This window comes from Aotus nancymaae, unplaced genomic scaffold (genome assembly GCF_030222135.1).
Source record: "Aotus nancymaae isolate 86718 unplaced genomic scaffold, 86718_ANA_hifiasm-v0.15.2.pri h1tg000016l, whole genome shotgun sequence".
NCBI lineage: Eukaryota > Metazoa > Chordata > Mammalia > Primates > Aotidae > Aotus > Aotus nancymaae.
This window is the reverse complement of record NW_026988428.1, coordinates 62,802,197-62,829,763: the sequence shown is the minus strand read 5'-3', so window position 1 is coordinate 62,829,763 and position 27,567 is coordinate 62,802,197. Positions and strand designations below refer to the sequence as shown.

Sequence of the window (27,567 nt, the reverse complement as noted above, 5' to 3'; positions counted from 1 at the left end):
TTAGTTTTTTAAAAAATAAATGTTTATTTAAAGTATGAAAAGTAATGTTTAAACATTGTCCAAAAATCATGTTTAGTTTCACAAGTATAAAATAAGACTTCTGGAAAAAAAAAGTTTACGATTCGTTATAAAATACTTAAGAATATACTTTGACATTCACATCACAGTGGGCATTTCTGAAAAATAAGTTTTGCTAATACAGCTTAGAAACCAAAACATATTTACAGTCCCATTTAAATAAACAAGTCCTTAACTGAGGAACAGTCCTCCCTCAGGACGGACAGGATTTCCAATCTATTTGTATAAGCATACCTTTTTAAATAATGGTAAACCTGGTTCAATAAAGTAGACATTCAAATACCTTACAGTTTCCCCGATGAATAACATCCATTTCTTACATATGCCTACCCAAAGTTCTCAAGCTGTTTTCATTAAGCACTTTCAATGAAATACAAAGAAAGTGGGAACCAAACTTTTATTACGGCATTTCTGATTAGTTACAGCAAAATATTCTGAACTGAAAAGGAAAGAAATTTCCCAGTGGCAACTACAAAACCATGTCTTACAATTATTTTACAGGACTGCTACCAAGGCTTCTGCTTCTCTTCTCCAGGAACCTCTGTTTGTAGGTTTCGAATACTGCTTTTGAATCTTTTACAGGGTTTTGTAGCATCTCAAATCCATCTGCACTGAAGCTTCTCTTCGAGTGTCTTGAATTAACATTATCTAAAAGAAACAAAGTTTACTTACCTTAATGTTAGCTGTGGTCGATACATAATCAAAACTGAAAAAATATCTATTTGTGGGATAAAAAATTAAGGCAAGGAGTTGAGCAAAAGTTTGAGAACTGTAGCTCTTCACCCATCGAGTTGTAAGTTATAGGCACATGACAACCTGCCTTTCTTTTGGGAGCTGTTTTGTAATCTCACTTCCTTGCCCCATCCTCAATTCCCTTGGGCTGTTCTGCTCTACCTTACTCTTGGCTAAATAAAATATATCATTGCAAAAAACATTAACGTGACCTTTTAAACAGCTATCTAAACTAGCAATATAAAGAGTACAAGTAGGCCAGGACCTGTGGCTCACGCCTGTAATCCTAGCACTTTGGGAAGCCGAGGTGGGCGGATCACCTGAAGTCGGGAGTTCGAGACCAGCCTGGCCAACATGGAGAAACTCCATCTCTAATAAAAATACAAAATTAGCCAGGCACGGTGGCACATGCCTATAATCTCAGCTACTCGGAAGGCTGAGGCAGGAGAATCATTTGTTTGGGAGGTGAAGGTTGCGCTGAGCTGAGATCGCACCATTGCACTCCAGCCTGGGCAACAAAAGCGACACTCCGTCTCAAAGAAAAACAAAAAAAAACAAAGAATACAAGTATGAGTCTGTTCCCAACAGTACATGAAAAGGATAGTTTTCATATTTTGGTACCATGTCCATACTTTCCTGTTTTTTTAGACCACTTCAGTATTACATTAACTTCAGTATCCTCTCTTTATAATGACCCATCACCTACTGAAAATATGTTAAGGCTAGGTGTAATGGTTCATGCCTGTAATCCCAGCACTCTGGAGGCCAAGGAGGGTGGATCACATGAAGCCAGTTAGAGACCAGCCTGGCCAACATGGTGAAACCCTGCTTCTACTAAAAGCACAAAAATTAGCTGGAGGCTGCAGTGAGCTGATGTTGTGCCACTGCACTCCAGCCTGGGCAACAGAGTGAGACTATCTCAAGAAAAAAATATATATAGATATAGATATATATTTATTTATTGACTGAGTCTTGCTGTTGTTAGCCCAGGCTGGAGTGTAATGGTGCGATCTCGGCTCACTGCAACCTCCACCTTCCAGGTTCCGAGCAATTCTCCTGCCTCAGCCTCCTGAGTAGCTGAGATTATAGGCACCCGCCACCATGCCTGGCTAATTTTTGCCTTTTTAGTAGAGACTGCGCATTTCACTATGTTGGCTAGGCTGGTCTCAAACTCCTGACCTCAGGTGATCTACCTGCCTTGGCCTCTCAAAGTACTGCGATTACAGGCGTAAGCTACCATGTTGGGCCAAAAATATATTTAAAACACGTAACCTACTAAATATCATAGCCTAGCCTAGCCTACCTTAAACACACTCAGAACACTTACATTAGCCTACAATTGGGCAAAATCTAATACAAAGCCTGTTTTGAAAAACAAAACAAAACAAAACAAAACAAAAAAGTGTTCAATGTCTCATGTGATTACAATGTTTTGAGATGGAGTCTTGCTCTGTTGCCAGGCTGTAGTATAGTGGCCTGATCTCAGCTCACTGCAACTTCTGCCTCCCAGGTTCAAGCAATTCTCCTGCCCCAGCCTCCTGAGTAGCTGGAACTACAGGCATGTGCCACCACGCTCATCTAATTTTTATACTTTTAGTAGAGATGGGGTTTTCACCATGTTGGCCAGGATTGCCTTGATCTCTTGATCCACCCACCTCAACCTCCCAAAGTGCTGGGATTACAGGCATGAGCCACCATGTCTGGCCTGATTTATTTAATACTATAGTGAAAATGAAAACAGAATTGCTGTATGCGTACTCGAAATAACTTTCTACTTAATGTGTATCACTTTCATACCATCATAGTCAAGAAATCCTTAGTCAAACCACTGAAGTCAGGGACTATCTGTACATTTCATTCCTCTGTAGCTAATTCCTTCTGAGTAATGGGGTCCTGGTTGTCTTTTTCTACCTGAGTGTGTGGAGTATTCTGTCCTGTTAGTTCTTTATATCTGCTGCAAATTCTACTTCTTTGTTTGCTTTCTTTAAGAATTAGTAACACTGAAGCCTAAGATAATCTCTAAGTTGCTTTCCAAGAAATTCTTGTCATTTCCTCTTCATCTCTTTACCCTAGCTTAGGACTTCAAACATGCTGTAAACTTTGCTACCGAATTTAGGTGTTTGTTTTTCCTGTGTTTTTTTTTTTTGAGACAGGGTCTTGGCTCTGTTGCCCAGGCTGGAGTGCAGTGCTGCCATCAGGGCTTAATGCAGCCTCAACTTGTGGGCTTAAGTGATCTTCTTTCCTCAGGTCTGCCAAGTAGCTGGGAGTACAGGTGCACTCCCCTACACCTGGCTAATTTTTTAGAAAGTTCTTTGTGGCCTGCCCGGTGGATCATGAGGTCAAGAGATCAAGACCATCCTGGCCAACATGGTGAAACCCTATCTCCACTAAAAATACAAAAAAAAAAAAAAATTAGCTGGGCATGGTGGCATGCACCTGTAGTCCCAGCTACCCGGGAGGGGGAGGTTGCAGTGAGTCGAGATCGCACCACTGCACTCCAGCCTGGCACTTGGCGATAAGAGTGAGACTGTCTCAAAAATAAACAAACAAAAAAAAAGTTCTTTGTAGAGAAGGGGTCTCCTGATGTTGCCCAAGCTTGTCTCAAACTCCTGGGCTCAAGCCATCCTCTGGCCTTGGCCTCCCAAGTGCTGGGATGATGCACATGGGCCCCACACGAGGCCAGGTAAGTTTCTTTTATAGCCATCTGGGAGACCGCAGCATTTTTCTCTCACTTTACAGTTGGTTCACAGTTCTCTAGCCTCTTTGTCTGAGGTGTGTAATTCACTATTCCCCAGAGATCCCTTCTCCAGAGCCAGCTTCATTCACCCCTCATAGGCTTCTAAAAATGCCCATGTAGCTGGGCACAGTGGCTCAAGCCCATAATCCCAGCACTTTGGCGGGCCAAGGTGGGCAGATCGTCTGAGGTCAGGAGTTCAAGACCAGCCTGGACAACATGGTGAAACCCTGTCTCTACTAAAAATACAAAAATCAGCCAGGTGTGGTGGCTTGTGCTACTTAGGAGGCTGACGCCAAGGCAGGAGAATCGCTTGAACCCCAGAAGTGGATGCTGCAGTGAGCTGAAATCGCTCCACTGCACTCCAGCCTGGGCAACAGAGCAAGACCTAAAAAATTAAAAAAAAAAAAAAAGGTAAGTAAATAAAATTGCCTGTATATCACCACCTGAGGTTTTCTTTCTTCTCCCTTAGGTCTCACCTACTTGTGTTTTGTCATGCTATGACAGAGATGTATGACTCATCTCTTGGCTAGTCTCACTCAGCTTCACCTTACTGTACTGGTGACCTGGCTTGTGTTTTTCTTTCACCATGATTGAGTATTTTGACCTCACATTTGCCATGCATTGCTCATCCTGCTGTGCTATCTGCACATGTCATTTAGCTCATGCTTATCTCTGAGCGTCTCTGGTCAATCCTGTGTATCTGACTTTTGAGTGTTTTCAGCTTCAGATTTCAAACATGCCTCTTGCTTCCTCTTTGAGATAATGATCATGTCTCTCCTGTTTCCATGGAGCTTTTTTCTTACCCCAATCTCCATGCCCATTTGTATCTTTCTCATTTTTATCTTTCTCCCTTCCAACCCAAGGGGCACTTTTTTCCACTCTCAGGCCTCTCACTGCTCTTCATTCACTCTTTAGGTTATTTGTCCTGTTCTAATTAAGAGTATACTTCTGGATCGATTCAAGTTTTTTTGCATATGCATGTTTCAATGCTATCTGACTCAATTTTTTTTTTTTCAGATGGAGTCTTGCTCTGTCACCCAGGCTGGAGTACAGAGATTCAATCTCAGTTCACTGGAACCTCTGCCTCCTGGGTTCAAGTGATTCTCCTGTCTCAGTCTCCTGAGTAGCTGGGATTATAGGTGTGCCATCACAACCCAGCTAATTCTTCTATTTTTAGTAGAGACAGAATTTCACCATGTTGGCCAGGGTGGTCTCGAACTCCTGGCCTCAGGCAATCCACCTGTCTCGGCCTCCCAAAGTCCTAGGATTACAGGCATGAGCCAGCCACTTCGCCCGGCCTCTGCTCAATTTTTACATGCCTGATTCTATGTATTTGTTTGAAGTTCTCTTCACAACCTTTGTCAATTCCTTTTATAAGATGTGCTTCTTTCTCTTAGTGAAATTCTGCTGCTCTCCATTTTTGAGGCTCTGAACCCCTTTGCCTATTTAATAAACCAAAACTAAGGCAAAACTTTTGAGCTCTAGCTTTTAATTCTCAAAGCAAACCCCTAAAACAAGGTACTTTCACTGTATTAACTATCAAATACTTGGCTGGATGCGGTGGCTCACACCTGTAATCTAGCACTTTGGGAGGCCGAGGTGGGGGGATCACATGAGTTCAGGAGTTTGGGACCAGCCTGGTCAACACAGTGAAAGAAACCTGTCTCTACTAAAAATACAAGAACTAGCCAGGCGTGGTAGTGCACTTGTAGTTCTAGCTACTCAGGAGGCTGAGGCAGGAGAATCACTGGAACCCAGGAGGCAGAGGCTGCAGTCAGCTGAGACCATGCCACTGTACTCCAGCATGGGCAACAGAGCATCTCAAAACTAAACTAACTCAAAACTCTAGCTTCTTTAGTTGGTCCTCAGCCCAAATCCCTTCCCAGCTAGGATCAGTCTCTCATTATTAAAATACAGTCATCCCTCGGTATTGAAGAGGGACTGATTCCAGGACACCTCTGCAGCAGCCACCCAAATAGATACCAAAATCTGGGGATGCTTAAGTCCCTTATATAATGGCATAGTATTTTTACCTAATCTAAAGCATACCCCCTACATACCTTAAATCATTTCAGGATTACTTTTAATACCAAATACAACGTAAATCCTATGTAAACAGTTGTTATACTGTATTGTCTTTTAAGTTTCTATTTTTATTTTTTTTCCCCAAATATTTTCAATCCACAGTTGTTTGAATCTACAGATACAGAACACACAGATATGGAGGGCTGACTATACCTCAACCTTACTTAATGGACTTTGAAGAGAGGGGACCAGGTTCCAGTCCCTATTCAGTAACTAGCAATGAAACGTAAGTCAAATGATGTCACACCTCTTATCAATAAAATGGGAATATCCTTGCCTAAATTGTATTGAGGTTTAATGAAATTTACATGTGAATAATCGAATTCAGGGGCTGGCAAACAGTCCAGCCTGCTGCCTATTTTGGTAGATAAAGTTTAAATAGAGGCCAGGCGTGGTGGCTCATGTCTGTAATCCCAGCACTTTGGAAGGCGGAGACATGTGGACCACCTGATGCCAGGAGTTTAGCCTGGCCAACATGGTGAAACCCTGTCTCCACTAAAAATACAAAAAATTTAGCTGGGTATGGTGGTGTGCACTTGTAGTCCCAGCTATGAGAGGCTGACAGAGAAGAATCACTTGAATTCGGGAGGCGAAGGTTGCAGTGAAGCAAGATCATGCCACTGCACTCCAGCCTGGGTGATAGTGAGACTCTGTCTTTAAAAAAAAAAAAGGTAATCAGAACACAGCTGATACTCATCTACATGCTATCTGCAGCCACTTCCTTGAAACAATAGACTCAAAGCTGAGTAGTCAGGACATACACTTTATGACCCAGAAAACCTAAAGTATTTGCTGTCTGGAACTATACAGGTAAAATATATAAAAATCTTATCTAACCTATTGTGATGAGAATTATTTTCCTGTTGAAAGAAAATTAAGTCCCACAGCATGACAACAGGAAAATGTCCTCCTACCACTCAAACACAAACATTGAATGACTGAAAAAAAGAACATGGGGCTGGGCACGGTGGTTCACACTTGTAATCCCGGCACTTTGGGAGGCCAAGGCAGGCAGATCATAAGGTCAAGAGATTGAGACCACTGTGGCTAGTTTGGTGAAACCTTGTCTCTATTAAAAATACAAAAATTAGCTGGGCGTGGTGGTGTGTACCTGTAGTCCCAGCTACTTGGGGAAGACTGAGGCAGAAGAATTGGTTGAACCCAGGAGGCAGAGGTTGCAGTGAGCCAAGATCATGCCACTGCAGCAAACTCTATCTCAAAAAAAAAAAAAGAATAAAATCATACTTTACAATCATATCATAATCATAATCCAACTTTCATATACCAGATAGGCAGATAAGTAGAAACAAGACTTAAAAATACTTTACCTTTTTCTTGGCTGTTTTTCTGTGTTTTTTTCTTCATAGTAACACATTTTAACCAGTCTTCTTTTGTACTTTTTATTCCTGAAACTATTTAAATATTCATTTTCAGAACTCTAGATATTGCTAATCATCTCCTTTAGTACTACAACAAAGGAAAATCATGTAAGCTGAAAACAGATTTTGGAAGGCACTCAATATAACCATATGTAACACAACTCAATAAAAAGGACTGGAAAAATAATTTCCCCTATTTGAAATGCTTATTTCATCATTAAAAAATGAGTTTATCCTTACTATGTAATTATGTTCCCCTCACCTGAGCTGAACAGGTTAACACATCTCAAGATATTTAAGGACACATGTGATAGAAAGTTACATTGCCCCCACCCACTTCCCATGTTCTGATGACATCCACACCTCAAATTCTAAGGACCCAAATGAAAGAACCTATTGAAAGCACCAATTTTTTACCAAATGAGTATATCCCTATATTCTTTTCCAGGAAAACGTATCTTATTTATGCTATTGTTTTATGAACTCCAACAAACATAGTCAGAAAAGCAAAGACTCCAATTTCCATTCAAATCCTTAAGTTTTCCAGTCTTGAGTTTCTTAGCACAATACTTTACATATAATATCCACAACCTCTAAATGTTCCCTTAGTACCACAAATAACTAGATATCAATTTTCTCCCTCCTTCCTGCACTACATTGAGAAGTCTACCATTAGGTACCTAATATTCATAAGCTGCCAGCTTTGCTCTACAGATTTTAAACTGTAACACTGGACAATACTACCTTCATGGTCCTTCCAGCTTCTGAGTAGGCTAGATGTTACCATTTTAACTATAGTGATAACAGTCATCAACTGTTTCAAAGATGACAATTAGTAGACCCATTTCCATATGAACAAAAAGACTTCATTATTAATAATTACATATCCTCTAATATTTAGAACAAAATTTCAAGTTCACAGGTCTTTCAAATTACAAGTCTAAAGGAAAATTAACAAAACCAAGACTTTACAACACTGGCTACTTGACACTTTTCTGACATTCCCACAAGGAATGTGGAAATGTTTTTCACAGTACAGCCTTTTTGGTACTAACTGAAATACTTCTATTTGGCAAGTTTTATATAGCTTGTCATGACTACCAATTTCCTACAACTTACAATAAGGTGGCAATAAACACAAAACAAATATTCCCCAATAAAACATAGGTTTACCAGGCAAAACAAATACTAGGTAGTGGGCATAACACATTTAAGTCTTTCCCAGCAGCCCAGACAACATAAGAGGTGCTAGCCCAAATATTGACCTATGGCTCTTTACAATGTTGTAGACACCACCAAGAAAATCATACTGGACCTTGCACGCAGGCTTGCTCCTTCCTGGGATGAGGCATTACATCCTTCTGTTCTTCCACAGAGTTTGCATTCTTTAGTAAGATATCTGGACATAATTTAAACTCCAGCATGTTTGATTTATTTGTGTTACCTTTTGCTGATAAAAAGACCTTATGTCTATTTTCCTGTCTCTTCTCTTTATCTTTATGAAGTTTCCTGGGTGAACTGTCTAATCTGGTGAGACAAATGCTTTCACGTTCAGTGCATTTAAACGCAACTCTATTCAGATATAATTTCTTTTGATCCTTTACTTGGGGAGGCATTTGGCTGAATTGAGCTTCATTGCTTATACTGGTTAATTTCTTGTCTAATTTAGTCTGGTCAATAGATATTTTGTCAGACTGCTTTCTATCAACTTTTTCTTTAACATTCTTTAAAATATTGTATGTTTTAGACTCCTCAGAATGGTGGATTTTGAGGTTTTTACCATGGCTTGTCAAGCCATTTAATGATTCTTTAGATGTCTGTACACTGCTGCTGTGTCTCTCATTCGATTTCCCACAACTTCCGACCTGTAGAAATTTACTGGGTCTCATGTGTTCAGAATCACATGGTACATTTTTCACACAGATTTTCGATGCTTTATTACTCACAGCTTCTTTACGCTTCTGCCTTTGTAAATACTCCTTAGGAATTGGAATTCTAAATTTAGATGAACTAGCTTTTGTGTCTAAAGACTTAGTATTTGATACTATCTTTTCCTTAACAACGGCCCTCTCCTTTGGGTTTGACGAAGACTCACCTAATTTGAACATAGCTCCCAAACTTTCATTCTGTTCTTGTTTATCATGTTTCTTCCTCTTTACTTCCATATCTAATATGTTCCCTTGGTCTAACTTCCTTTTTTCCAAATGTTTTTGTTTGAAGCCATCTGGTTTGAATTTCATCTTTTCTGGCGACGACTGTCCCAAGGAACTATGCTTCTTATATAGATCTTTGTTTGACAAAAAAGCTGTTTTTGCTTTTAGTGGGCGTGAGTGCTGTGTTATATGTTTCTTCTGTTGGGTTTCTTGAGAAGCTTGTTCATAAGATGCTGTCGTTTTATTACTGGAGTGAAAGGTTACCTCATGAAACCTCAGTTTTTTGTGTGCGTGATTTTGCAAGGGATCATCTAGTTTATCACATTTAGATGAAAACCGACCAGCAGTTAATTCTTGTTCCATTCTTGGTATGCTTTTATGTTTTGTTTTGGATGCATCTTTTATATTATCGTATTGTATTTCAGGAAAATGACTTTCCCCATCTGGAGGAGTAGGAGGAGTCTTTGGATTATTTAGAAGGATCTTAGATTCAACAACAGGGACAGCTCTATCAGAGGTTCTCTCTCCTTGTTTACAACTGTTGGTCTCCAAAGGAGAACACTGGTCTTTTCCTTTCTCTTCCTCTGAAGTTGAGTTCTTGATGGAATCACACCGACACTGGGGTACTCCTTCATAAATCACGGAGAGCCAACCCAACGCACAGCAGTGGATGTCATCTTTCTCTGAGTCCAGTATCACAGAATCATGACTTTCTCCTCCTGCAGGTTCCTGCAGGTCACAATGGCTACCTACTTCTGTGATGGGCTTTTCTTTCTCAGGTTCTTCCAACTTGTCTACCACACAGGGCTGATCATCCTGTTCAGTAAATATTTCTTTCATTTGCTCTGAGCTTAACATTGTAATTTGTATTTGATCCTCTGGGTCTTTGGAGTCACAACTGGTTTTATCAGCAGTTTGATCTTCTGAGGTCGGGTATGTTGTTTGCTGGCCCACAGAACCATCACATGTATTAACAGCCTCAATGCCATAAGGAAACTCTTTTAAAAGTTCTGACAGCTGGTCATGTAGGTATAAGACAGGTGCCTTATCACTGTGAATTTCATTTCTTGCAGGACCTTGGGCAGTGTAATTGCTGGATACATCAGTTTCCTGGGGGTAAATATCCTCCTGAATAGAAGCTGATGAACACATATCGTTAGCTGTGCTTTCTTCAGTGGCATGCTCCAAACTACTTTCCTCCAGAATTCCTTTGTTTACTTCAAGATTATTAAAAGATGTCTCTAAGGGTGGCTCTGACTCTGGCTGATCACATATTTTATGTGAAACATCTGTGCACTGTACAGGTTTATCTTTTTGAAAACCAAAGTCTTTATTTTCAGTGGTGTCATCTGATTGTTTTTCTGGTTCTCTGCTACCAATCCCTTGCTGATTGGGTAGAGATGGTTTCTGTGGCTCAACCACTTTCAAAGAAAGAGAGCTGAATATCTTTGCAATTTGGGAATTGTAAGAGGTATCACCTTCAACCAGAGAACATATACTGTCAATCTGTAGTACATCACTACTCACAATAGTACTATCCCTTGATTCCTGTGAGGTTTGCTGATCACTCATAGGAGAATGGATAGCTGACTCTAATTTGTTATGCTTTCCTTGACTGACATTAAGTGTGCCTTCTGAATTCCCGTTAGTTGAGTCATTCTGCTTTTCCTTCTCAGTTAGTGGGAAAATCTTGGTTGATACTGCAGTACTTGCTACTGGTCCACTAACATCAACTTTCAAAGCAGCAGCTGTCTTTGCATTTTCTGCCAACTGATTTTGTAAACTACAAACACTGCCTTCTTTAATAACTGGATACACTGTTTCAGGTAATGCTGCAGGTGTTACTCCTTTGATAGATAATGTTTTGACATCTGAGAGAATTAACGGTGAGACTACGGCAATCTGGAGTTCTGTTCCCTTTGTTGTATTTATGCCTGAAGACTCGTAATTGTGCGCTACCACTGACAAAGTTGTTTGCGGTGAGGGATTACTTATTTTATTCTGAGAATTTGAATTTCCCACAACTGAACAAGGACTCTTAAAGTGGATGCTAGCAGGCTTTGAAATTTCAGCTGCTGTTGTGTTTGTTCTGAGTTTATCACACTGCTTTTCTTTTGTAGTTTCTGAAGGTTGCTTTTTCCAAAGAGAAAGACAGGTTGCTAGCACTTCCATGGAACAGCTACTGTCACTTTTAGCAGGCATTCCTTTTACTGAGGATTCTTGTTCACTGCAAAAAGAGTTGTCCGAAATCCCACCACTTACATTAGAAATACTTGGAGTTTCCATGGTCTTCAAATTTAGTTGGTTACCAGTCTTTTGGGTACTTGGGTTCATTTCACAACTGTCTGGTTTAGAATCCTGAATAGTTTGACTAGCATCTTTTAATAGTGTCTTCCGAGTCTTACCTGCCTGTAAAAGCAAACTGATAAGTAGTGCATTTTTATTTTGAATGTCTGATGTACATTCCTCAGTGGACACGGACTTGGGAACAGAAATTGTTTCACAAACTGCTGAATTTTGCTCAACTTTGCTAACATTTTCTGATGAAAGCTGAGTACCCAATATTGCCTGGGTCATCTCAACAGCTGATGTCTTTGAAGTGAGAACTTTCACATCATGAGTCTGGTCTGGCATTGGCTGCTTTTCAGAATAGACAGGATTTGGTAAAACAACAGAATTAACTTGGTTAAACCTTCTGCAATTGATTTTCTGAATGTCAGAATTCAACGTACAATGAGTCTTACTTGTTTCCGTAGATTTCACTACTGTAGGTGGTTGTCTATCTGCATTCTCTGACGTTACTGGAGTTATCTGTGGTGCAGACTGGATTTTGGCAGTTTGTTTCAGAGACAATTCAGAATTCTGAGCTGGTTCACTGTAAGAGGTATTAGTCATTTTAATACAACCTGCTGCCATCAAAAGATCTTTATTGATTTTAATTTTCCTTGCAAGTTCTGAAAACTTCTGTTTTATTTCTATTAATGTTTTAATATCCCTTACTAGCTTTTCTTTTGTAACACTTGTGTCCAGTACTTGATTTGAAGTTGGATTACAAGAATCCTTTCTTTTCTCTTCATTATTTTGAGCAAGAGTCTGAACACCATCCACAGAAGATCTAATGGGATCATTAAAAGGTTGTTTGCTGCTGGTATTTACTTTCAAGTTAGAGAAATTTCCAATTGTGCTAATACTTTCATTAGGGTTTTGCCACTGCTGTTGAAAGCTGGTCCTCATTTCAGATGAGTGCATTTCTCCACTTGGAGGAATTTCCAAAGACAAGTGTTTAGTAATACACTGAGTACTTTGCAAAGGCTGGCTTCCATATCTACAGTTGTAAGGAGGAGGAGGTCTTCTGTCAGTTTGCATGGCATACTGCTGTGATGGTACAGCTGCAGTCTGCTTTGACAATAAAGTTAGTACAGAATTTGGAAGCTGACTACTTTTAACTTGTAACGATGTAGTAAAGTTTCCTTTCTGAATGGCAGGATCTTGTAAAAAGCTTTGTGGTGAGTAACGGTATAGCTTTGGAGGTGGTCTGTAATCAGGGTAAGTCAGTCCCTTAGACATACAGTGTTGTGTCCAATCAACCTGCTGCTCTGAAAAAGACTGGTTAAGTCCCTGGTTTCCTTGGTAAGTCACAGGAAGTCGTGTAGAATTAGAAGGGATCATTTGCATATGCACAGAATAGGTATCTGATGTTACCAATTGACTCTGCAGTGCAGGCATATTGGATGCGTTAGTTCCAAAATGAGTTTGATGAGACCCAGTTGCCCCAATAGGAGAATGCACAGGATTCCTCATTGCTGAGTTCGACCATACGTTTTGTGTAGCTCCTGAAGACATTTGCAAATTTTGAGTTAGCTGTTTGGGTCCATTAACATTTGCATATGTTATTCTTTCTACTGAAGTATGTGAGGCCACAACTGTCCCATTATGCATATCAGAAACAGAGATCTGTTGAGGATAATTCTGGATATTTAGCAGTGGCTGTGAAATTGGATTTGAATTACTGGGATACATGCATGCTTCTTGGTTACTTCCAGGATAGCTGAAAGAACCTGGAGATGTTGTGGTAACTTGGTTTATTACAGACTGCTGCAAAAAAGGTGGCTGGCTTTTCGGATACAGTGGTGGTAATGTAGCACTCTTTGGTTTTGCATTCCAGTTCATTGTCGGTTTGATACAGTAGCAATGTATTCCAAGTCAGTTACAAGTCAGTTGTTTGAATGTCAGGAATCTGTAAGAAACAAAAATCTTTTATTAAAATGCTGTTTTGCCTAGATAGAACCTCTAAAAAAATCAGTAGCTGACTATCCATCCTAATTACTGAAACTTCAGAGCAGCCTCATCGTTAATTTGGGAAGAGAAAGAGCAATAGAGGATACAACAAGGCAAGTGTCAATGAAATTTCTAAAGTGTTTAACAGAAATTCACTCTACACAATTAACAGCTAGCTTTTTGTTACATTTCAATTCCAATCACCTTCTACTTTTACTTATTTTAACAGACTCTCTATTCTAAGTAATCCATGCTAACTGTATTTTAAAAAAAAAGCTAAGATGACAATTAAAAAAAATCTCAAACATATGGTTAACACAACATTAAACTCCCCAGCACTATTCAAGGTTACCTTACTGAACTCAGTAAATTTCTGGCATAAGGCTGGGTGCAGTGGCTCATGCCTGTAATCCCAGCACTTTGGGAGGCTGAGGCAGGTAGATAACCTGAGGTCAGGAGTTTGAGACCAGCCTGGCTAACATGGCAAAATCCCATCTTTACTAAAAATACAACAAATGAGGTGGGTATGGTGATGCACACCTGTAATCCAAGCTACTCAGGAGGCTAATGCACGAGAATCACTTGAACCTGGGAGGTGAAGGATGTAGTGAGCCGAGATTACACCACTGCTCTCAAGAAAATTTCTGGCATAAGCAAGCATTAATTCAAAAATAAAACTTCTTTTAAAACAAATGGAATCCTCCCAAACACATCGTCTGCAATTGCCTGTTTTTCATCTATTTGATCCAGTATATTATATATACACCTCCCATCTACCTCATGGTCTGCAAAGCATTCTACTTTCATCCTGTATTACCTGTGGTATACTAAGAACTGTATTTGGTCTTTGTCACTGGTTCCTCACACAAAGCACCTAAAACCCTTGGAATTTCTTGACTGTCAGGAGTATCTTTTGTTATTCATAATGAAAGCCCTGTGTATGCACACCTGAGTCTATGCTATTGCGATGACTTAAGGTGAGAGCTCCTAGATAGCCTCAGGATAGAGCTGATGGTCACCAAGAACACCAAGTGTTAAAGGGTTGGAACTTTTAGTTCTAACCACTGATCTCCATAAAGTGGTAGGGGAAGCTGGAGACTGCACTCTATAAAAACTCTTGGCTGGATGCAGTGGCTCATGCCTGTAATCCCAGCACTCTGTAAGGCTGAAGTGGGAGGATCTCTTAAGGCCAGGAGTTCAAGACCAGTCTGGGAAACATAGTGAAACCCTATCTCTACTGAAAATTATAAAAATAAAATTAGCCCACCATGGTAGTGCATGCCCATGGCCCAGCCACCTACTCAGAAAACAGAAGGCAGGGTGGGAGGATCACCTGAGCCTGCGAGTTGAGGCTGCAGTGAGTCATGACGGCGCCACTCAACTCCAGCCTGGGTGACAGAATAAGAATTAAAAAAAAAAAAACAAAAAAAAACCCTCTCTGGGTGAGGTGCCTCATGCCTGTAATCCCAGCACTTTGGGAGGCCGAGGCAGGCGGATCACGAGATCAAGAGATCAAGAGATCGAGACCATCCTGGCCAACATGGTGAAACCCCGTCTTTACTAAAAATACAAAAATTAGCTGGGCGTGGTGGCAGGCGCCTGTAGTCCCAGCTACTTGGGAGGCTGAGGCAGGAGAATAGCTTGAACCTGGGAGGTGGAGGTTGCAGTGAGCCAAGATCATGCCACAGCACTCCAGCCTGGACAGCAGAGTAAGACTCCATCTCAAAACAAAACAAAACAAACAAACAAAACACCTTGTGAACAATGAGATTCGATGAGCTTCGGGGTTGGTGAACACATTGAAGTACTGGGAAGGCAGTGACCTCAGAGAAAGCATACTTTGTTTGCTTTATATCCAGGTGGTCAGAAATACAAGACTAGATTTATGAATGCCTTCAAGTAGGGGCAGTCTTGTAGGACTGAGCCCTTTAACTTGTGGTATCTGTTATGGTAACGTCAGGTAGACAGTGTCAGAATTGAATCATATCACAAGCCACCCAGTTGGTATCTGGAGAACTGGTCAGTTGGGGGAAAAAATCCGACACATCTGGTGTCAGAAGTATTGTGAGAGCAGAGAAAAGCATTTTCTCAGACCACCATTTAACCTGTCCTCTACCGATAAAAATTTGGTTTGCTTAAGTTTTGCTTTTATAAACAGAATGTTGGCAACCTAAATGAACTGATGAGAGGGATAATACATGAGAACCAAACTGCTTATTTTAGGAATACAAAGTTTGTTATTTGGAAATCAAAGTAACTACAATAACAAACGCATCATAAGGCCAGCGCAGAGGCTCACATCTGTAATCCCAGCACTTTGGGAGGCCAAGGCAGGTGGATCATTTGAAGCCAGGAGTGAGATCAGCCTGGCCAACATAGCAAATCCCTGTCTTTACTAAAAATGCAAAAAAATTAGCTGAACATGGTGGCGGGCGCCTATAATCCCAGCTACTCAGGAGGCTGAGGAATGAGAATCACTTGAACCTAGGAGGAAGAGGCTGCAGAGAGCTGAGATGGCACCACTGCACTCCAGCTTGGGTGACAGAGTGAGACTCTGTCTCACAAAAAAAAAAAAAAAAAAAAAAAGGGCCAGGTACGGTGGCTCATACCTGTAATCCCAGCACTTTGGGAGGCTGAGGTGGGCAGATCACGAAGTCAAGAGATTGAGACCATCCTGGCCAACATGGTGAAACCCCTTCTCTACTAAAAACACAAAAAAATTAGCTGGGCGTGGTGGTGCATGTCTGTAATCCCAGCTGCTCAGGAGGCTGAGGCAGGGGAATTGTGTGAACCTAGGTGGCGGAGGATGCCATGAGCCGAGATCGTGCCACTGCACTCCAGCCTGAGCAACAGAGCAAGACTCCGTCTCAAAATAATAATAATAAAGAGTCAATGCAATTCCAGTAAACATCCCAGTGGATTTTCTTGGTGTAAATTTACAAGCTTGATTATAAACTTTCCATGGCAATGCAAAACAAGCATGAATAGCAAAGACATGTACTTTTATATATAAAAGATATCTGTTTTATGACAAAGTTAGGAAAAAGTTCTTTTCAATACATAAAGCTAGGTCAATTGGTTATCCATATGCCACGAAATGAAAATAAGCCTTATCCAATTACACATCCAGAGACATACACACAAATCAATCCCATGTAGATTATCATTTTAAAGTTTCTAGAAACAGGCCAGGCGTGGTGGCTCACTTCTGTAAATCCCAGCACTTTGAGAGGCCAAGATGGGCAAACCACCTGAGGTCAGGAGTTTGAAACCAACCTGACCAACATAGTGAAAGCCTGTCTCTACTAAAAATGCAAAAATTACCTGAACATGGTGGCACACGCCTGTAATCCCAGCTACTTGTGAGGCTGAGGCAGGAGAATCTCTTGAACCCAGGAGGGGGAGGTTGCAATGAGCCAAGATCGCACCACTGCACTCCAGAGCCTCAGCGATGAAGCAAGACTCCATCTCAGGAGAAAAAAAAAAGTTTCTAGAAACAATACAAGAGTATATCTTTATGACCTTGGGATAGGCGAAGGTTTGTAAAACAGGGCACAATGAAAAGGTCCATAAAATAAATTGCATAAAAATTAATCACCAGTTTATAAAAAACACCAATAAGGAAGTAAAAAAGGAGTCACGAAATAGAACATTACACTTGCAATACATACCAAAGAACTCATATCCAGCCTATATAGGGAATTTCTTAAAAATAAAAATGTAGGCCCGGTGCGGTGGCTCAAGCCTGTAATCCCAGCACTTTGGGAGGCCGAGAGATCAAGACCATCCAGGTCAACATTATGAAACCCCGTCTCTACTAATACAAAAAAAAAAAAAATTAGCTGGGCACGGTGGCACGTGCCTGTAATCCCAGCTACTCAGGAGGCTGAGGCAGGAGAATTGCCTGAACCCAGGAGGCGGAGGTTGCGGTGAGCCGAGATCGCGCCATTGCACTCCAGCCTGGGTAACGAAAGCGAAACTCCGTCTCAAAAAAAAAAAATAAATAAATAAAAAATAAAAATAAAAATGTAGACAACTCAACAAAAAATAAGCATGAGGCTGGGCTCGGTGGCTCACGTCTATAATCCCAGCACTTTGGGAGGTCAAGGCAGGCAGATCATGAGGTCAGGACTTTGAGACCAGCCTGATCAACATGGTGAAACCTTGTCTCTACTAAAAATACAAAAGTGAGCTGGGCATGGTGGTATGCACCTGTAATCCCATCTACTGAGGAGTCTGAGGCAGGAGAATGGCTTGAACCTGAGAGACGGAGGTTGCAGTGAGCCAAGATTGTGCCACTGCACTCCAGCCTGGGTGACAGAGACACCATCTCGAAAAAAAAAAAAAAAAGCATGAAGCTTAATTAGACACTGTATAAGAGACACTACAGTTGATCCTTGAACATGGCTTTGAAGTGTGTGGGTCCACTTATCTGTGGATTTTCTTTTGTCTCTGCCACCCTGGAGACAAGGTAGACCAACTCCCCCCTCTTCCTCCTCCTCTGCCTACTCAAGATAAATGTGATGAGGATAAAGACCTTTATGATTATCCATTTCCACTTGATGAATAGTAAATATATTCTCTTGTGATTTTCTTAATAAAATTTCCTTTTCTCTAGCTTATTCTAAAAATACAGTATATACTACATGTAACCTACAAAATATGTATATATTAATTGTTTGTATTATTGGTAAGGCTTCCACTAAACAGTAGGCTATTAGTGCTTAAGTTTTGGGGAGTCAAAAGTTAAACGTGGGCTGGGCGCGGTGGCTCATGCCTGTAATCCCAATTCGGGAGGCTAAGGAGGGTGGCTCACAAGGTCAGGAGTTCAAGAACAGCCTGGCCAAGATGGTGAAACCCTGTTTCTACTAAAAATACAAAAATTAGCTGGTCGTGGTGGCGGGTACCTGTAATCCCCACTACTTGGGAGGCTGAGGCAGAGAATTGGTTGAACCCAGGAGGCAGAGGTTGCAGTGATCCAAGATTGTACCACTGCACTCCAGCCTGGGGGACAGAGCAAGACTATTTCTAAAAAAAAAAAAAATCCATATGTAAGTGGATCCACGTGGTTCAAACTCACGTTGTTCGAGGTTCAGCTGCAGTCTCTAGGACTGCAGAATCTACTTTTGGATATAATGTATTCTTAGAACTTTTTATTGTTGTTGTTTTCTTTTTTGTATTCTTAGAACTTTTGAGAATATATTCTAATGCAGATTACCACAGACAAGGTTTCCATGGTTCATCATTATAATTTCTCTGTGAAAATAAATTCTTGCCCCATCTAAGATCTCTACCAGGCCACATCACTGATATTTAAAAAATTATTTTTAAAAAGAATCTGTGCTACATAAAAATAAATAAAAAGAATTTGTGCTTCCATTAAATAAAAAATATGCAGTGAAAATATCATTAAGGAAATTAAAAATAAAGAAATTGAAATGCTACATTAGAAAATACTCATTATGCAAAATAAATCCCACTAAGGAATAAGAAAGGAATAAAGACAGACAAAAACAAAATGTAAAACATTAGAGGTAAATGTAATAATTTAAAAAATATTTTAATATAAACAATTCTGAGAATTTCTCACACTTCTGACACCAGATGTGTGGGTGTTTCACCCCAAGTAACAAGCAATCAGTTCTTCAGTGGACACACCAGCTGGGTGTCAGGAGTTCAACACCAGCCTGACCAACATGTTGAAACCCCATCTCTACTAAAGATACAAAAATCAGCCGGTCATGGTGTCGCACACCTGTAATCTCAGCTACTGGATAGGCTGAGGCAGGAGAATCATTTCAACCCGGGAAGCAGAGGTTGCAGTGAGCCGAGATCGCGTCATTGCACTCCAGCCTGGGTGACAGACCGAGACTCTGTCTCAGTAAGAAAAAAAACCCTAAAATCAAACAAAAAAACTCCCACCATTTTTGACTTATGATATTTTCTACTTAATATGGGTTATCAAGATATAACTCCATCATAAGCTGAGGTACATTTGTACTAATATAAACAACTAATATTTGAAAATCTACTACATGTAAAGAACTCTGTGGAATGCTTCATATACTTTATCTCATTTAAATATCACAACAAATTAACAAAGACTCGCAATCCTCCCTCTGCAGCACAGTGGTGAGAAGGCGCAGAACAGTTCCCTACGCTTCTATAAACGCAGTCTGCAAAAGGACAAATGGATTCATATATTACTAGGTTCAACAGCAAAATCAAGATCAGTATCCCCAGTCTCACAGAATGACACCAAGCCAGATGAGAACACCAAACTGTGGCCATTTTATAGCCTGCAACCATAGCCCCCAAGGTGGTAAAGTCCTAGGCTCAACTGAAACTAAGGAGGCAGATGAGAAACAGCTTTGTGACTGTTACTCACAGGGCTGTTTTTCTCTCACTTTGTTCATGGAGGACCTGCAGGGTGTCTTGCCAGAATATGGGTCAGCCTGTGACTAAGCTTAAGCTTTGCCTGCATGGTCTGTGAGAAGAGCAAGTCATCAGGGCACCAAGGTCAAGCTGTTTACCTACAACTCTGCCTTCTCGTCTTTCATGTATCCAACTACAAACTCTATTCAGAAGCACAGGCCATCCAATCAGATATCCTGATCCACTGTATTTTGTTTTAGGCAACATTGGATTAAAAGGGTCTGTAATTGTGACTCCCAGCAGGATGATCACACCTATTGTGGAGGACACACCACAAGGTTCCCATTGCAGAGCCAAGCCATCTAAATATATCCCAAATACCACACCAAGCTTCACCAATGAGAGCCACAGGGCTTTCTTCGTTTAAAAAAAAAAAAAAAGGAGAAATAAATTGTTCTACTTTTTCTGACTCATTAACACAGATAGAACATGAAGTTCTGGAAATCACATATATCTTGACTGGCCAGCAGGAAGTTCAGACCAATGAAACAATCATCATTCAGGCTAGAATGCTGACACTACCTTGTGCCTTCAGAGCAGAGACAACAGAGACAAATTTCAGACGATGTTTTCTAGTTGTATTATTCCCTAAAATGGAATTACAGACAACAGAAACCAGTTATCCTTCCCAGAATTCTGCCAAGTAATTTGTTTTGGAGCCCTCTGGGTACCCACCTCAAGGAAACATTATCTACTAGAGAAAGCTTGTCCAATCCACAGCCCACGGGCCGCATGCAACCCAAGACAGCTTTGAATGAGGCCCAACACAAATTCATAAACATTCTTAAAACATCTGAGTTTTTTTTGCAATTTCTTTTAAGCTCATCATCTAGTGTTAGTGTATTTTATGTGTGGCCCAAGACAATTCTTCCAAAGTGGCCTAGGGAAGCCAAAAGATTGGATGCACCATGTACTAGAGGTATGGTGGTCTTTAATATCTGAAAAGATCTGACAAATACCCCCAAGTATGCGTGACACATCAGTGTGGGTCAGGCAGGTACAAATCATAAGACAATATTGTGTTGAGGCCGGGCGCGGTGGCTCACGCCTGTAATCCCAGCACTTTGGGAGGCCAAGGTGGGCGGATCATGAGCTCAAGAGACGGAGACCATCCTGGCCAACATGGTGAAACCTCGTCTCTACTAAAAATACAAAAATTAGCTGGGCGTGGTGGCACACACCTGTAATCCCAGCTACTCGGGAGGCTGAGGCAGGAGAATTGCTTGAATCTGGGAGGCAGAGACTGCAGTGAGCCGAGATCACGCCACTGCACTCCAGAGCCTGGCAACGGAGTAAGACTCTGTCTCAAAAAAAACAAAACAAACAAACAAACAAAAAAAAGGACAATATTGTGTTGAGGCAAAAACTGTATTCGACATACAAGTATTGCTTCTTACAATAGGAGTAAGCCAATTTTCTGCCACTGGAGATGGACAAAATGCCCTCAGTGGAACAAATGAGTTCCTCGAAAGCATGTGGTTGAAGGTAGTTGTCCAGGTTCTTGGCATCCTGAACAAAGAACTGGGCAAAACACACAAACAAAGTAGCCAAAGCAGTGATTTATTTTAAAGGAGAGTACACTCCACAGAGGGGGCACGTGTGCAGCAAGCGGCTCAAGAGCATCAGTTACAGAATTTTCTTTTTTTTTTTTTTGAGACAGAGTCTTGCACTGTCGCCTGGGCTGCCAGGCTGGAACCAAGTGGCACAATCTTGGTTCACTGCAACCTCCGCCTCCTGGATTCACGCAATTCTCCTGCCTCAGCCTCCCGAGTAGCTGAGATTACAGGCGCACACCATCACACCCGACTAATTTTTTGTATTTTTAGTAGAGACGGGTTTTCACTGTTGACCAGACTGGTCTCCAACTGATCTCGTGATCCGCCCACCTCAGCTTCCCAAAGTGCTGGTATTATAGGCGTGAGCCATAGCACCAGCCAGTTACAGAATGTCCTGGGGTTTAAATACCCTCTAGAGGTTTCCCATTGGTTCGCTCTATGCAAATGAAGTAGCGACCAGCCACCAGTCCGATTGGTTAGAGGAGCGGACCAATCAGGGCACTTTCATTTTCCACTCACTAACTGCCAGGTAGAAAAAGGAGGGATTAAAAAGGGAGTAGTAGACGGCTGGGCCCGGTGGCTCACGCCTGTAATCTCAGCAGTTTGGGAGGCCGAGGCAGGTAGATCACGTGGGGTCAAGAGTTCAAGACCAGCCTAACCAACATGAAGAAACCCTGCCTCTACTAAAAATACCAAAAATTAGCCGGGTGTGGTGGTGCATGCCCGTAATCCCAGCTACTCAGGAAGCTGAGGTAGGAGAATCACTTGAACCTGGGAGGCGGAGGTTGCATTGAGCTGTGATCACGCCACTGCACTCCAGTTTGGGCCACAAGAGCAAAACAGGCGTGTGTTTGCAATCCCAGCTACTTTGCAGGCTGAGACAAAATTATTGCTTGAACCCAGGAGGTGGAGGCTGCAGTGAGCCAACATCACACCACTGCACTTCAGCCTGGGCAGCAGGGTGTGAGACTCTCTTAAAAACAGTAACAAAAAACAAAACGATAAAACTACAGTAAACAAGACCATATAGTACTGACACAGGACAGGCATTGATCTATGCAATAGAACTTAGAACCCAGAAGTAAACCTTCACATTTATGGTCACCAGTAAGGAATGAGAATAATCCAGGATATATTAAAAACTTACAACTTGACAATCCAAAAACAACACAAATTTAAGGTCAAAGGTTTTGAATAGACACTTCTCCAAAGAAATCGATATGCACATAAAAAGATGCTTAACATCATTAATTATAAGGAAAATGCAAGTCACAACCACAATGAGCTACCACTTCAGGTGCTATGAAAGTTAAGTGTCGATGGATGTAGACAAATTAGAACTCTCAAACATTGCTGTATAAAATGGTGCATCTCTATTCACAATAGCAAAGACACGGAATCAACCTAAATGCCTATCAATGATAAACTGGATAAAGAAAATATGGTACCCATACACTCGGGAATACAATGCAGCCATGAAAAAAGAAAGAGACCATGTCCTTTGTAGGACCTTAGAGCTGGAGGACTTCATCCTTAGCAAACGAACACAGGAAACTGAATATTGCATGCTTTCACATATAAGTGGGAGCTAAATGATGAGAACACGTGGACACTCAGAGGGGAACAACATACTGGGGCCTATAGGATGGTGAAAGGTGGGAGAGGATATGAAAACACACCTGGGTGATGAAATAATCTGTGCAAGAAACCCCCATGACACAACTTTACCTATATAATAAACCTACACAAGCACCCCCAAACGTAAAACAAAAGTTAAATGAGAAATAAAAATAAAATAGTAATCCCAGCTACTTTGCATAATAGTCTGGCAGTTCCTCAAAATGTTAAACAGTTATCATAACCAACAAATTCCACTCCTAAGTAGTTATCCAAAAGAATTAAAAACACATGTCTACATTAACAGTATGAATGATCATAAGCTGCACTATTCATAGGAGTCAGAGTGAAAACATGTCAAAGATCTGTTAACGGAAGAATAAGCAAAAGTGGCACATCCACATAATGGAATATTTGACAATAGAAACGAAGTAACATATATGTTAATAAATAAGCCTTGAAAACATGCTGGTGAAAAACCACAGAATACCACATATTATGACTTAAATTACATGAAATGTTCATGCAAACCTACATAAGTAGATTAATGGCTGCCTATGGAAGGGTGTGCTGAAGAAAATGGGGAGTTACCACTATTGAGTATGGAGATATTCCGGGTGTCAATATAATGTTCTTAAATTGATAGTGGTGATAGTTGCACAACTCTGAATATACTAAAAACCACTGTACACTGGGTGTAAATGGGTGTATAAATGGTTTATTGATTGTATCTCTTAACTGTAGTTACAAAAGGCATGTTCTGAACAACCTGAAGCTGCTTGCATATGTATCTGGACATGTCAGGGGTGCCCAGTGGAGGGATGATCTACCTGAGAACCAAGGCAGAGAACAGCAGAGCTCAAAGATACAGTGTCCCAAACCTTTAAAACATTCAGATTTAGATACTGGAGCCATCAAAACCCAAAGATGCCTCTCCATGAACTTTATTTTCTGAGACAGTCTCATTCTGTCACCCGAGCTAGAGTACAGTGGCTCAATCTCCGCTCATTGCAACCTTGTCCTCACAAGTAGCTAGGATTACAGGCACTCGCTACCATGCCCAGCTAGCTAGACTGGTCTCCAACTCCTGACCTCAGGTGATCCACCCACCCTGGCCTCCCTAAGTGCTGGGATTACAGGCATGAGCTGCTGTACCCAGCCCTGTTCCATGAACTAATAATCTAATGAATTATCCTTTGGGGCTTGAAAAATAATTCTCTTATGGTTTCTGTTTCTTAAAACCTAATGGGACAATACAACTTGATACACTATCATTTTAATCATAAGGCTTTATTTACAAATGAAACCTTATAATTTGATACATCAAGAGTTACTGTCATGAAATCTTCGCAGTCATGAACCCAGGAGCATGAAATGCATACCTTCGATCTCACTTGAGATATTTACCTCTACAGCCTCCAACTTTGCTCTTCATTTACAAGTACACTTAAGGTATTAGGAATAGTAGAAGTACTGCCTAGTTGCCACCCAACAAAGCAGTTAGAATTCCTCAAAGTCCAAGATTCTTCCTTCACCACCTTCTTTGAAAGTCAATGTTAACTTGCATATCTATAGCCAGGGCTAGTCAATTGTTCTCCTGGACTTATCTCAAAAGGAATACACTCCCTGTCTACTTTACATAACAGTGTGCCTCCAATGGGGGAGGTAAGGAGGGCTGATTAGACGAAACAAAGATTCTTGAAATTTATCTTTATAAATACCTTTTTTTTTTTTTTTTGAGACAGAGTCTTGCTCTGTTACCCAGGCTGCAGTGCAGTGGTGTGACTTCAGGTCACTACAACCTCTGCCTCCCAGGTTCAGCCACCGGAGTAGCTGGTATTACAGGCATGCAACATCATGTCTGAATTAATTTTGTGTTTTTAGTATAGACGGGGTTTCGCCATGTTGGCCAACTTGAGGCCAGGGCTGGTCTGGAACTCTTGGCCTCAAGCTATCTGCTTGCCTCAGCCTCTTAAAGTGCTGGCATTATAGGTGAGCCACCACCTCTGGCCTATAAATATGTTTTAAACACATTAAATCAATTCCCTAAGCATTTGAGCTCCAACTATGTCCAAGACACTGATCATCTAGAAAGGAAGAGAGATTCCTGTACAATCAAAGAGATAATGTTTAAGAATGAAGCTTCAGGGCAAGTTTGCCCTGCCTAGGAATTTAGTGGAGGCATTTTTTATTTCAAACAAGCCTGCATGTAAATCCAGATGTGGACCAGTAGTGACAGTACTTCCTAACAAAACAGGACCTACAAAAAAGAGAATCTAAGTTCTACACTGATGGGCTTAACAACAGAAAGCTCATGAATTTAGAGCTTAAATGAACCAACTGAATGTGTGCTAAGCCAGTGTTACACGTCCCAGGCCACAAACCTATTTCCTCTCACATGACAATAGCTAACATTTATTGGGTGCTTAACATGTGTCAGAAGCTGTGTAAGTGTGATATGCATGAAACTCATGTAACTCTACCACAATAATCCCATGACAGAAGTGCCTGTCCCCATTTTATAGATGAGAAAACAGAGGTTTATTTTCCCAAGATCGTACAGATACTGGGCGCTGAGTGCTACAGCCAAGATCTGAACCAAAGCAGTGTTACAGGGACCATGGTCTTAAGTCATGAGGTGAGACTTCCTAACACATTTTGTGGTTACAGGATGAAAGCCCGGAACACGACCACTTTGGCTGTACCGAAGCATCCTTCCAGAGTGGTGCTCTGAGCCACATTCCCCTATGTGCCACAAACAGTAATAAATAAAAACAATCAAATTAAAAAACACAGCACAGACAGAAGCAGACCTCTGCCCGGTAACTTCCACCACAACTACCTTACCACAGACCTCTTCCTTATTTTGCTAAGATTAACAACTGATTTCTCAGCACCATGCCAACAACATAATTTCTTCTCAAGCTTTGTCGTCAAATCCATTGTCCCACAGTTTAATCTTTAACCAATGTGGATTCACCGAGCTGGTAATTTTGTTACATAAAATTTTATTCCATAAAACTACTCCATAGTTGAGCGTAACTGCCTGGTTAAATCAGGGTGGGTTTCTTAGAGGTGACATACTTACCCTTAAGCACAACTTTGCTCTTTAATTACTGTGTATGTTCGTTCCCATTTCCCGCCAAACATGTCAGTCTCCCTCCACCCTGTATTTACTTCTTTGGTCCTAGGGACAGCAAGAAACGTTTTATAATTAAGAATATACGCTAATGTGTTTACTGATATGACATTGCTGTGCAAAACTGTTTCTTTTAAGGCTGCACTGAAAGCATGCTAAGTTTACTGAATTCTTATTAAGTGTCCTAAGTCACAGAAATAGAAACTAGGTCTGGCCTGAAAATACCATTCACTTACGTTAGAATTTATGTGCGCTCCTCTAGGTCCGCTATTGTATTATCATTTCAAAACAACACTTTCTCTCTGCAGTTGTCTTTATTGGATTGGTATTAAACAGAAAAAATCAGACTGCACAGAGGGAAAAGAGCTAAAACCTTAACATACATGACAGTGAAACATGATTAAAGCTAACACATTTAGCAGAAAAAAATCCCCAAACAAGCTCTGAGACCCGCCTATTGAAATGCACCCGACTCCCCTCCCCGCAAAATGAAAATGAGCCTCAAGCTCATACACATCCCTGTCTTAAGACGGTCTGCACTGGATGTACTACAAATAAATTGTTTTCACGGAAATGATTCCCCGAAAGTTTGCTGCCAAACTCCGGACCCTAAGGATGTTTGCTTAGGGAATCCGTGTCCCTCGAGAACACCTAAGATGGGTATGCGTTTGTGCATTTAAAAATGCCTGAAGGAACTCTTGCTGAGGAACAGAAAGCATCTCCGGCACAGAAGCGTTCGCGGATCACTTGGAGATGCGAGTAGAGCAATTCCCATCCAGGAGGCTTCGACTTAAGGGGGTCGGGGAGGAGAACGCTCGGAAATAGCAAAACAAATATATATATTTTTCACTCCAGCGACAGGAAAGACATAAAAACATAAGCAGCTCTCACACCCACCCGTCTAACCAACCACTTCGCAGTTCAACAAAACGCGTCTTCGCCCCCGCCACTCGCGACCTCTACCGCGCAGAGCCAGGCAATAAGGGAAAACAGCCAGCGAGGCCCGCCCTCCGGAGCAAGGCTCGGCGTCCGCGGAGGCCCAAGGCTGGCCCCGGCGCGGCGGGCAGAAGCGGGCGCGGCAGCCCGGCCCAGCTCTGGGCTGCTAACGGCCGGGTGCGCGAGCCGGCGGGGCCCGAGGCCCGGCTTCCGGGGCCGCCCGCGACTGCGTCCTCGCTGCAGAACAAAAGCGCTCTGCGCCGCGCGCCGGCCCCAACCGCGAGCGCCTCGGGCTCCAGGCCCCCACCCCGCCCGGGTCCCAGAAGGCGAAGAGGAGACTTCGGGGTGCTCGCCTCACACTTACCGACCAGGAGAGAGGACCACCCCGCCGAGCAGGGAGAAAACCGGCAGCCTCCCGGGCCCCAGAGTTTAAGTCAAGTGG

General features: G+C 41.6%; 1 protein-coding gene across 5 annotated transcripts; it reads right to left on the bottom strand.

Annotated features, from left to right (window-relative positions):
• On the bottom strand, positions 1 to 27,567 carry RESF1 (retroelement silencing factor 1). Of its 5 annotated transcripts, none has more exons than XM_012458420.3 (5): positions 27,490 to 27,567; positions 26,139 to 26,237; positions 8,327 to 13,401; positions 6,961 to 7,044; positions 1 to 726 (listed from the first exon to the last, which is right to left on the bottom strand). In XM_012458420.3, the coding sequence occupies exons 3-5, from the start codon at positions 13,332 to 13,334 to the stop codon at positions 569 to 571; spliced, it is 5,250 nt and encodes a 1,749-aa protein (XP_012313843.2). In that variant the 5' UTR covers positions 13,335 to 13,401; positions 26,139 to 26,237; positions 27,490 to 27,567; the 3' UTR covers positions 1 to 568. The 5 variants fall into 5 exon arrangements, with proteins under 5 accessions (XP_012313843.2, XP_064233507.1, XP_012313844.2 ...); XM_064377437.1 differs by having other exon boundaries at positions 9,107 to 13,401; XM_064377436.1 differs by lacking the exon at positions 1 to 726 and adding an exon at positions 5,685 to 6,843.